A 12,915-nucleotide genomic window follows, 5' to 3' on the forward strand; every position below is an offset into this window, starting at 1 on the left:
GTAGTAAAACGTAGATGCTCTAGTATTTTTATTACAGCTGCTTTAACTTTCTGGCCTATTAGTATTAATTGCTCCAGTTTTCCTTTTAACCCTTCTTCAGGTATTGCTCCCTCCTGTGTGTTAAGAGCTGCTCTGCTAAACTAAATGCTCATATACTATCTGGCACCTTACCGAAGCTGCTGATTTCACAAACTTGATTCAGGAGACTTAAAAGAGGCTGAGTTATATGAGGGAGATATATATATATATATATATATATATATAAAATATATAAAATGAACTATATCAAACACTACTGGGTTTGAAATTCCACGCAACAATCTTGCTGACAAATGATTCAATGGGTTTTTCCACTGGCACTTGTGAGATTTTGTGGCAGTGATAAAATAGTTTTTAGTAACTTTCTGCATGAGAGCGATGCCTATTCTGCTGACCGTAAAAGAGCTGAGCAGCTGAGAGTCATTAATGTGGAGGCATCTTCAACAGTCCTGTGTAATGAAGCTGATGGAGTGGAATTTTTTTTTATATTTAAATATTTTGAAGAAGAAAGTTAAGGCTCTTTGCCTAAACTGGGGCAAAAAAAAAAAAAAAAAAACCATCAAAAAGGATTACAGTTCTGAATTCCTTCCTATGGGTGGGGGGGACTCCTGCCAGGCATTTGGTGACTCCCACCTATAATTGGAGCTACTCAAGATGCTGATATATGAGGATCTTGGTTCAAAGCCAGCCAGGAAGGAATGCCCATGAGACTCTTATCTTCATTTAACCAGTGGGGACAAAAAAAAAAAGGCCAGAAGCAAGCGGAGCTGTGGCTCAAGTGATAAGGCTTTAGCCTTGAACAACAACACAAAAAGCTAAGGGACAGTGCTTAGGTCCCACAAATGCAAAGCAAAACCCTAGTGGCCTCTCCTGTACCTGAGACGGCCAGCATCTAAAGTCATCCCCTGTGTGTCTCCAGGAAGTCTTTGACATCTCCTGGAAACAGCAGAAAGAGCTACATGATCAAGACCACAGAAGGGACCCCCACCGCCAGGCAATAAATCTCTCCCACTTCCCAGCATGGTCTGCCCCTTAGGTAACTCAAAGCTAGTTCCCTCAGATGGGAAGGATGACAACTGTGTGGTTTCTCCATTAGAAAGAGCAAGAAGAGCTCCTATCTGACCCCCAAGTCCAGCATTCGCAATAAACCACTGTGCATCTTTCCAATAGCATGCGGATGGATGGGATTAAGAAAAGATGAGTGAGAATGACAGGAGGTGACACTGACTTGTGAGACTGAAACCCCTTTGTAAAACTACTTTAAAAAATTTTAAAGTACATTTGAAGGGCAGTGATCACTTACATAATGCTTTTCAATGACCTTCAAAAGAGTAACTGTAACCTCTGTGTGAAGTCTCGTGAGTACTTTAAACATTCACCATGTCATGGGAAGTTGTATTATTTCAATTATAAAGACATACAGTGGTTTGAGGTAGTGAATAGCACACTATTCCTTACTTAACCACACCTTGCTCTTTAACAGAATCACTGAGAAATAACTGGCTACTTCTGTACAGTGAATATTCTCTGGGAATCACACAAAATGATGGGAAATAATGTATGAAAATGACTTGATAAACAGCACATGAATAAGACCTCACTTATCACTGTAAAGATGGTGGGGGAGGAGGAACAACCTTCCAGAGCTGCTTCTACACTTCTGCACAGGATGAGACTGATTCCTGATAAATAATTTTCATAATTTAAATGAATGTGATCCAAGCTCATTAACAAGGCAGGCAATTATACATTGTGCAGTTATAAAGTTCTAATTGCCATGGATATTTAAGACTATCTATTTCCAGAGGGTTTCTATTTTACGTATGAACTTAGAAATATCTGTGCACTAAAATTAAGACTTTAACATTATCTTTTATCTTACTTTGTTTATACCTTTCTTCCAGAAAGGATTTTGAGGAAGACCACATGAACTGTACAATAGCATATTAAGTGTCAGCGTTATAGGTCAGCAAGTTCTAGAATTGTAAACACACTCGAAAAATTGCTCAGAGGAAAGGACGCTGATAAAGGAAGTTATAAAACAAGATCCTCTGAAAGTCTTCAAATAGATTCATAGATTCCTTGGTCTTTTAGGATGACAACAAATTTCCTTAGAAACAAACCTCGCTAAGTGGACCATTCTAGTTGTTCCTGCGACCCCTACGGAGCAGAATACTATCACGCCTGGTTATGGTAATCACTCAATATTTTTCATTTTATGACATAACTGGGTAGCTATTTTTTCCTTAATCCTTTAGTGTCTTTTCATGAATGGTTACCAACTTTAGTGGCCATTAGTTTTATAAATATAACTATAAATATTAGTCCTTTTAGTGCTATAAATGTTCATTTTTAAATGGCAAATACTGTCTACTGTGTTAAGTGCTTTGTGACTACCATAAGTGTACTGCCTCATTTAAATATTCCAAGCGATTTTTATTCTTAATATGTTCTGTGGTGATCCATTTTGTAATGCCAATAATCCCCTTTTCAAGTTTAAATCTATATTTATTTTACTCTAGTTCTCTTCCCAATTAAGCCACAGCTTACCCACAAATATATGGGTTTATATTTCTAAAAAATTAGGTTTGTAGTATCAGCTATGACTTATTTGGCACATATTGTGTGTCATATCTGTGCTGAATAACTCTTCTCTCATTTAGTAATCTGTTTTTCTCCCTTATCTTTCAGAGGTTGCACAAAGGGGTTTCCAGCCAGCATGTCAGTTTATGAGTGCAGTGCATATTGGCAAATGTCACCCCTTCCATCATTCTCTCCTATCACTCCCAAAGCTGAACACCTTATATCCCCACAGTCATCCTAAAGAATAAATATCTCCTGATTTGTATATTTAAAAGCTAAGTTTTAGGCAATTAAGCTTGCCTGATTAGTCAAACTAAGATTCAAACTTGGGTCTGAACCTCCAGTCATACTAGGTACATGGAAAACTTTGTCCTTTCTCAGCTGAAATCATGAGAATACGTTTCTTTACACAGGGAGATGAGAACTGGCTTCTGCTCACAAAACATGAACTGTTCTAGAAAAGATCTAGAAAAGTGACACAGGAATTGCTTGGGTATGGCAATGGAGCTTACTATTTTAGCTGTCCGTGTTTCCAGAAAACAGTATTATCTGACACAAGGCATGATGAAGACTAGAGGTACAGTAATGGACTGAACCTAAAGGATCGAGTCACAAAAGCATCTAAAAAGGTGTTTTTAAATTCTCACTCACAGAGCCTTCCATGGATAGCTTTAGCTAAACAGGAGAACACTACTGAAACAGAACTGTGCAACCAGTCTCCTGGACCAAAAAGAGCCTGAGACGGGCTCCTCTCCGAGGTGGTTGTCAGGATGGGACCTAGAAGCATACAGATGTGTGCTCACTCTGCAGACAGCTAGGGCCCAGAGGGCTGGACAGTACGGCAGTGAGCAGACCCAGCTCCACAGTCAAGAGCCAGGCTGGGTAAAGCAGGGTTCCTCCAGTTCCCTGACAGCCCATCTACAATGTTCCTTCCTGTTTCCCTAGGGGCTGACAAGAGGGATTTTCTGTTCTCTTCAGTGTTTATCCAGCACCTCCCACCTTGGCCCCACATTATTCTTTACCGGCAACAACTCCCAGCCGTGCCTGGCGAGGAGGAAAAAACTGGACTAAACTCGGTGTTAAACCAGTTTAAGGCAGGGGCACATTCCTACCTTTGGCCAAGGACCAGTACAGGGCTGGAAAGGTACACAGTTTCTGCCCGCTCCTCCTCTCTATAGGAGGGGAGGTGTTAGGATGTTTGGTGGAACTGTTTTAAGGAATTCTCAACACAAACCTCCTCAGACTCAACACAACCTGGCTGCGATGTGTGGCACGTGTACATGACAAACAGTAATAACTACTCGCTTAGTATCTTTTCAGTGTTAGTTTCAGTGGTTTCCCTGGTAAATACCCCAAGGAAAGGCTGTTTAAGTGTCCCTAAAGCCGGCCACGCCCCCAGCTTTCTCCCTCTAGGACCTAGACATACCCAGTAGTGACAGAGAACAAAACGTAGCCAAATCTGCTTCAGCCTCAAGGAGACTCTAAACACAAGCAAGTGTGCACAATTCTGTCCTGTCCAAATGTCATTTCTGTCCCTCTCTAAAGTACAAGACTGGTGGCACGGAATACAAACTACCTTCAAACCACCAACCTTCCACCTTCAGCCGCACACTAACCCTGTCCCTGCCTCCTCCTCTCCTGGGTCTCTGATGGATGCTAGCCTAAAGCAGATGCTGTGTCCAGTCAAAGAAGATGAAAAACATAAATTCCATCTTCCCCCACGGTTCCCAATAAATACCATGTGATTCATAAGCATAGCAATGGCAGTCATAAATGGGACGTGGTTACATAGTTTTCCAGAGAACCTTGCCATTCCCCACCACCACCCCCCCCCAGCCCCCAGCCCCGGGCCTTTCCCTACTCACCCCCATGGCCGTCCATCTGCTGCAGAAAAGGTGGAGGCACTAGGAGCAGAGAGCCCTTTCCTGCTTACTTGCTCGAGAAGCAAAGCCTTCCCTCCTCCCAAGGTGAAAGAGACAAGAGTCTGAACTTAAGCAAAGCCTGCTGGTGGAGGTTCATCAGTGAGGAAACTCAGCGGAGAGAGTAGCAGCTTCCAGCTTGGCAGAAAATGAGAGGGAGAGAAACAGAAACACAAAGAGAAAGACAGAAACGAAGAAAGGCATTAACCCGGCCAGGAGTCAAATAAGTGCCTGGGGCCCGATTGCTGAGAAGAGGCTGCACAAGGTGCAGAGGATGTGTGCCTCTGTGGGACCAACCTATAGTTTGGATGTTAGGAGAAACAGGGTGTCCCCAGGGCTCATACACGAGGCTGAGCCCCTTTCACACCTTTCTTGGCTGGTCAGTGTGTGAGATCCTGGACATTCTTCTGGGGGGTGGGTCTTCATAATGAATGCTCCGGGCTAACAAAGGGGGCACACAGACTTCAACTATGAGCCATAAATTTGAGAGTGTCTTTCAAGTAGAGGATTTGGGACTGCTGCGGTGGCCGTGCTGAGAGAGACGTCTGGAGATGGCTGTTCAGGACCTACAGTGTGTCTCCTGTTGGGCCCTTCAAATGTCTACTTTCTACGAAGAATTCCAAGTTTACAGGTGCTCTCTCTCTCTCTGCTTCTCTTTCCTCTCTCTTTCTCTCCATCTCTCTCTGTCTCTGTTTCTCTGTATCTATCTATCTCTCTGTCTCTGTCTCTCTCTCTCTCTCCTTTCCTCCTCTCCCTGCTCTCTCTTTGGAACTAGCTAGTATAGACTCCTGGGATTTAAATAGGAATGGAGAGTGGTAGAATCAATTTGATTTATAATTTGATTTAGAGATAGATGTTAGGAAAAGAAAGGGACACACGCACAGGAAGGCCTAGCGTAAGACCCTCAGGAGAAGGCCCTAATTATGAAACAGGCCTCACCCCCCCCCAAAATGGGACTCAGTTCAACAGGATACTAAGTGGGTGACACTAGGTATGATCTTAAGAAAAGTGTGCCATCTCTAGAAAACTTTCAAGCTCTTAACTCCAAACATTCACATGTGTGATAAACCCACATTCTGGAAGACCTAGGTGCCTACTGGTCTACCCTGGCCCACATGCCTCTCCTAACACTGTGAGCACAGCGAGGCAGGCTTGGCCCCTCCCTCTATCCTGCAGCCCCTGCCCCGACCCCTGCATGGAGCTGGGCTGTTAGTTAAAGCTTGGTCTTTACCTGAGATCCGCCTGGGCACCTCGGTGATGGCAGGGAGCCCAGTGCCCCGCGTGGAGGAGAGCGGGGTGGTGGAGTGGATGGACGGAGACGTCATCTGGCTCAGGTAAGAGGGGTAAGTCTGGTCATAGGACCATGGTGGCGAAGACTGGGCCTGCCTGGGATCTGAGGAAAAAAATAATAAAAAGGGTTTTTTTAAGTCTTTAGTTTAGCAGCCACTGCAGCCTTAGAAACATTCCATCTAAAAGTTAGAAAGGACAAAATAGGAAAATAAATTGAAAAACATTTCCGAAATGACTACTGCTCATCATCTCACTCCTTCATGTCTTGATGCAAAGAGCTCTCTAAGATTTCAAGTCTCAATAAATGCAACATAAATGGACCATTGTGCCTAAAGAGGATCTGCCCTCTTATTACTTGAACGTACTTCTTTTTAAAAGCATATTTTACCTGTAAGTGGTTGTATAAGGGAGTCGCCACTCAACAAAGCCGTTTGTGAACACCAGGTGTCTCGATCCCTATCAGCCCTTCTAGCATTCTCACCCACCCGCACTCTCCTCCCTTCCCTGGATTTTCTTAACTTTGGAGGATACATACTGAAATTAGTTTTTGCCACTTAACAAAGTCATTTACAAATGCAATGCATCTTGTCACATACATATTTCTATTTGGCAAGTTTAAGAGTCATAGAAAACACTCTGCTTGGCTTGTTTTTGCAAGGGGAAATCAGGGTTATTTATTTATTTATTTTTGGTATTCTCTAAAACTCTCCCACTGAACATTCTTTTTTTTTCCTTTTTTTTTTTTTTTTTTGTCAGTCATGGGGCCTGAACTCTGGGCCTGGGCGCTGTCCCTCAGCTCTTCAGCTCAAGGCTAGCGCTCTACCACTTCCCACTGAACATTCTTTTACTTCTTTTATTCAATTAAAAGGTGGGAAGGTGGCTCAGTGGTAAGAGTGCTTGCCTTGCATTCATGAGGCCATGGGTTTGATTCCTCAGCACCACATAAGCAGAAAAAAGCTAGAAGTGGCTCAAGTGGTAGAGCGCTAGCCTTGAGCTGAAGAGCTGAGGGACAGAGTCCTGGCCCAGAGTTCAGGCCCCACAACCGACAAAAAAAAAAAAAACGTTGTTGGAAATTTTAACTTGTAGAACTTGTAGCCTGTGCCTTTGACTGTCACGTATCCAGAAACTATCTTTCAGATGCACTTTGTGGTTTCTATTGCATGATTCCGTGATGTGAGTGAGCCTGGTGCATCTCAGCTCCCGCAGATTAATGAAATAGGACTTCCTGGCTGGGGGCGGGGGTGGGGGGGGGAGGGGAGGGGGTCCGTGGGGGTGGGGGGAGGAGGGTTAATGAACAGAGGAGGGATGAGAATGGCGGGAGTGACAGGTGAGGTGAATGGAAAGGCGTGCAGGAGCTCCATCTCAGCCAGTGTTGTGACTGATAAAGGGAGGGGCAGGAACCTGGGAGAATGACCGAAACGGAAGTAGTGACTCTGATCAAAATGCACTGTGCCCATAAATGGACGTGGTAAATGATAACCCTCCTATACAACCATTTGTAGATTTTTAAAAAGAGATTTTAAAATAAATAAAATAGAAGATGATCTTTAAGAAAAGGACAAGATTTAATTTCCAAGTTAACTACCATTTAAAAAAAAAAACCCTGAAAAGTTTGATAGCCATCCAGTTTCAATGTGCAGCACAGATGAATTTCTATCAGCAAGAAAAAAATCACACAAAACAAGAGAACAGGGAGACACTGTTAATCCTGTTGAAATGTTTTTAAAATGTCTCATGTCTGGAATGTGTCCTGCTGACACTATATCCCCATAATAATAAAAAATAATTATCAGAAAAGTAGTTAGAGGTAATCACTGATCATTAACTCTGTGTGTGTGTGTGTGTGTGTGTGTGTGTGCGTGTGTGTGATCTCAGCTCTTACTTGGCTTTCTTACTCAGAGCTGCTACTCTACCACTTGAGTTATTCCTGTAGAACAGCTTTTTTTTGCTGGTGAATTGGCAATAGAGTCTCACAGCCTTTTCTACCCAAGCTGACTTCAAACCACAATCCTCCAGGTCTCAGCCTCCTGAGTAGCTAGGATTACAGGCATGAGCCATTGTCACCCAGCCTTTGATGTCTTTTGATGGATCTCTAAGGAGTTCCTTAGAGGTCGAAATGCAAGGCTAAGTGGATTTAAAAGGCCTTCAATCCACATAAGAAAAACAAATTGTAGATTTGCTATATGTTTCCAACACAGAAAAAGTATGTACTATTTAAAACTGTTTTGTTCTTACTTGAAGGCCAACCAAAACAAATTATAAACAAATTTCTCCTAACACATGTATTTTACACTAACTTTAAAATTTCATGTTTATTTTTAAACTTCTAATAGACCAGACTGTTTCCAGGAGAGCTTGGCATATTCAAATATGCGTGAAATCGTAAGGTTCAGAAGTAAAATCAGAGCTAGTTCTGAGAGTTAGTTCTCCTCCTTCTAGTGTGACCTTGGTTTTATTACTCAGCCACATAGAGCATCAGTTTACCCATCTTTAAAAGGGTAATGTCTATATGATAGGGATGTGAGATTACCAGAAGAAAGCACACAAGACATCCCAGCAAGTACTGATTATCCTTAAAAAAAAAAAAAATCTTTTGATAACACTGAGACATTGGAATATTTAAAACAAATCTAAACTGGGATGAATATGTTAGGAATAGACGTAAAATTACTGCACCTCCTATCACTCTTTGAAAAAAACACTTATTTTTCAAATATTTTTGTGCTGGGTGTGGTGGTACAGGGCTGTACTGCCCAGCTATGAAGGAGGCAGAGACACCAGGAACATAGGTTTGAGACCAGCCTGTGTACTAGTAGTGGTGAGACTCCCAAAACAAAATACCAAAGGGCTTGTGGGCTCAGTTCAAAGGCAAGAGCCTGCCTACATTGCAAGAGGCCCAGTGTTAAATAGCCAACACTGGGAAGTAAAAACCACTAAATGCATTTGAATAATTTATCTTTAAAAAATAAAAATGAGCATATTAAAATACGATGTGGATTTTTTTCCTGTGGTGATTCCTCTTGTACAGTCACTGGTTTTTCTATACAGTTCAAATAGTTGTGTTTCAACTATTTCACGCTTATGGGTTCAATTTAGAAATAATTTTATTTAAAGGCTGAATGGTGTGCATGTATTTCCTTGAGTGGGAATACTAAAGAGAATCTGGATATTGATCTGATATTCACTAACATCAACAGAGACAGAGGGGGAAAAGAAGGAACATTTACCTGGGTTTGAAAGTGCAGTACTGCAAATGATTCACATAAGTTTTTTCCTTCAAGAAACCTAAAGGACACTTGATCATTAAAAGCAGCGAATTCAACCGCCTTCCCTCAGCCCACTGTATGCATCTGTGCAATTACCACAGCAAATCTTGCCCTTTGTACTATTAATGTATGCTAATAAAAAATAATGTTCTTCTAAAAAGGTAACAAACATCTGTGTTTTACAACTCTCAAGGCAGACACTGTGATACCTTTGCTGTGGACGAGCTTCCTGACTTACTTCCCTACTTAGAAAAAAAAAAGTAGCAAGTGGTCTTCACTCCTCGTAGCACAGGAAAGCAACTGCCTGAAGGGGAGGGCTCCTCTCAAGCAGCATTTCCAAAAGATCAAAAGGACAAGAACCTTATAGCTAAAGGAGTTGGGTATAAAAGGCCAAACTCTGACATTCTACTTTAACATCCCCATCCAACATCTTGAACAAGTAGTTTAAGCAGTATGTTTGTGTATGTTGTCTATAGACAGGGCATTCTTCCTAAAACTAGGGGGTGAGGGGAGGGAAAGAGTACAAAGAAATGTAAAGAATGACTGAAATACTCAGTTGACTTATACTGATCTCAAAGGATTAAGAGTCCATACTGAGACAGCCTTCCAGTTACCCTTTCTCCAAGAGGCCACCCAGTATACATGGGAAATCAACTGGTCTCCTCATGAGAGGATCTGAGCAGGAGGCTCAGCTCTGAGATCTGCAAGCTTATAGCTAAGTTAGCTAACTTTCTAAGTCTCCAGTTCCCTTTCTAGAATATAAGACAGTGGTATATGGTAAAGTCAATGTAGCCATGTATATCAACTAGGAAGACTAATCTGAGCTAGACTCCTAGCTTCCTGCTATACTAAACAATTTACTAAAACTTGTGGGCACCCAGTGGCTAATCTGTAAAATGACAGTAATCTTATTTCAGGTTTTTAAAAAAATCATTATTACCTGAGCATATCTGATAGGTTATCTGGTACTCTCAATGTCTATAAAGCAAGTAGGTACAGGGCTCTCTGGAAAATGAGTTCCATAAAAACTTCTGTTGTGTTCTTTTGGAACATGTTGATGAGGGGATACATGTAAAAGCATTTTGAGGTGTGTAAAGTTTTATAATAAAACTATTACTGTGTTTGTAAGGCTCCTTGTGGCAGAAGTTCTGCCATATGACATTGGATGTCTTTCTCAATGTGGCTGAGAGAGTTAGATCCTCTGAATGAAAAACCAGATACTATATAGTGAATGAAAATTCAGCATCATTATTCAGGAAAGTAAATCTCTGACTCTATATTATTTGGGTGGCTGGATTCACTTAATTACTCTTATCCATGACCAGACTCGGTGTCACTCAGTATAAGGCCTTGCACATAGTAGATAATCAATCACTATTGAATGAGCCTCCAACATGGTTTGGGTGAATTACGGAATAATAAAATGAGGTTGCAGTGGATCATTCTTCAGTTTCCTCTTAGGCTATAAAAGAATTCTACCAGTAAGGTTTTAAGTTTTATGTATACTTCCTGACTACCAAGATATGTAGTAAAGCAGTCTACTGAAAGATGGTTTTGCTTTCAGTGGAGGCCTTCCCTGAAGAGATCCAAGATAGAAAAAACAACTTTTCACTACATCTAGGTGAAAAGTTCTTCCTTTGTTGTTGGTGGTAGGTTTTTTTTTAAGTCCCTCAGAAGACATACCATAGTCCAATCAATCTCTTTCAAAGTCACTGGTCTAAGAGTCTATGATGATGACATTCTGAGAGAGAGGAATTACTAAAGAAAAACCAAATACAAGAATTTCCTATGGGATTCACTAGATTTGGAATAAGTAATTTTAAAGAGGAGTTACTCAGTAATTTTTTTTATAAAAAAGGTAATGTTCTGAATCACCCCAACATCCCAGGCCTTCTCTAATTCTCTCGGAATGAGTCATAATCCAACCTCCACCCTTTCTGGATTATATGGCAGAAATAATTACACCAGCCTGCCTAAACATCAAGTTTCCTCATCTGCAAAATGGGGAGAAATAAGAAAACTAGCTTCATAAGGTTGCTATAAAGATTGAGATGGTGAGATGAAAGAGTTTAACACATGGAAAGACCCATTACATTCGCCATAATTAGAACCTCTTTCTGCACTGAACCTCCCACTTTGTATTTGCTTTCATTCTGCTCTTTGAGCTTAGACTTCCTGGAGCCAGTCCTCAATCTCATCTTCCAGCAGAAAACAAGTTTCAGAAAACATCTTACAGTTTGTAGGCTCGCAGATTAGAGATTAAATCTGTTAGTCATGGAGTTACCCTGTATGATCTTTTAACCTTGGTACTGTTTCTTCTTGATTTTGATTTCTCCCTAGAAGAAGAAACCTGTTAAGTGTATTTTCAAATAACTTTTCAATCTTTCAGTAGGGAAAAATGGCTACAAATATTCTCAGCTTCCTTAGTCATGAAGAAAATAAAATCCGATCATAATATGCTTATGGCATATTTACGGTTTTTTTGTTTTTTTATGAATGCGTAGAGTGGAGGAAAGTCACCTTCACCTGAACGCCTGAACCATTTCTGAATTCCTGCTTCCTGAAGGAACCTGAAACCTCCAAGAGTCACTCTGAATGTGAATGAGTCAGAGCAGGTGACAGATGACTCCTAGTTGTCACCAATCAGCCCCAAAGTCACTAGTGGGGTAAATAAAAAGCCCAGCTCTGAAACAAACCTACCAATTAACCATGAACCAACAGGAGACTGTTCTCCTCTCAACTTCGGGTCTCACAGAACAGGTAAAATCCCTCCCTTCACTCAGCCCCAGCCAGAGGGACAATGATGCTATGTGTGGGTCTGCAGAAACATAAAAAGTACTACCAACACAAGTAAAAATAGCCTGGCCTTTTAGGTCTCAAAGGACAGCAGCGTTGGGCACGGCCTTGAGTTTCTGTCCTGCATGACCCAAAACCTAAAACCACTTACAAGGTTTTAGAAGGTAACATTATTTTACAGGGAAGGCCAAAAGAAACAAAACTGTCTTTGAATTTTTCATATTGTCAAGGTATAAAAATGTCAAAAATTGTCATTCATATTTTTTAACACAGGAACCATCAGGAAGAGTACCTATATCTTTTCCTACATTATAAACATTTTATGTATATGGTTTGGCTATGACAGCTTCAAAATAAATCCTTCAGTGTTGCAGTGCTTGTATGCAGAGAGTTCTGAGTGCTTAGAAAGTCTGAAATATTAAACATCCTAAAAGCCTTTAAATGCGACTCCTCTACTTCTCCATAAACTTCTCTCCTGCCACCTAAAATTGTGTGTGCTTTTTTTTTTTTTCTTAAGAGGAGAAAGGAAATCGAATTTGACCCGTAACATAAACTTGAGAGAGAGAAATCAGGTCTTTCCTATATAATGGGCTTGCTGCACTTACAGGCAGGATGTGATTAATCAAAATGACTAGAAGGAGAGGAGAGCACAGCCGAGAACCTCAGCTGCTCCTGGAAATCTCGAGGATGAAACAGGAGAAAACAGTTCCCAGTGCGTGCCATGAAAGCCAACTAAAGAATGCCACCAGGCACACATGGTCAAGCTGTTTATCGCGTGCCCGGGCTGGGCCACTGCACATTTCAGAAGCAACTTTAGTTTCCTGTGTGAGAGCAGACCAAACCTCACTGCTAATGGCTCAGCTTCCGTGCGTGTGCTTTGTCCAAGGTAGAAACCACTGAAAGCCAGAAGAAGGAACCAGATATCCAACATACCCAAGCCTTTCAGCGCTTGTGCAGAAAAAGGCAACGTCGATCACCAGCATGTATCTGTATCTGTGAAAAGGCTCCAGCGTGAGAAATAA

At 41.4% G+C, this 12,915-nt stretch overlaps 1 protein-coding gene across 5 annotated transcripts in view; it reads right to left on the reverse strand.

Annotated features, from left to right (window-relative positions):
* Runx2 (RUNX family transcription factor 2) overlaps positions 1-12,915 on the reverse strand; it is a 174,768-nt gene that overhangs the window by 21,496 nt on the left and 140,357 nt on the right. For all 5 annotated transcript variants that reach the window (XM_042672002.1, XM_042672000.1, XM_042671999.1 and 2 more), the window contains one exon: positions 5,773-5,934. In XM_042672002.1, coding sequence (XP_042527936.1) covers positions 5,773-5,934 — 162 coding nt within the window. The remainder of the gene's footprint in view (positions 1-5,772; positions 5,935-12,915) is intronic.

Source organism: Dipodomys spectabilis, unplaced genomic scaffold (assembly GCF_019054845.1).
Source record: "Dipodomys spectabilis isolate Male_0828 unplaced genomic scaffold, ASM1905484v1 ptg000669l, whole genome shotgun sequence".
Lineage (NCBI taxonomy): Eukaryota > Metazoa > Chordata > Mammalia > Rodentia > Heteromyidae > Dipodomys > Dipodomys spectabilis.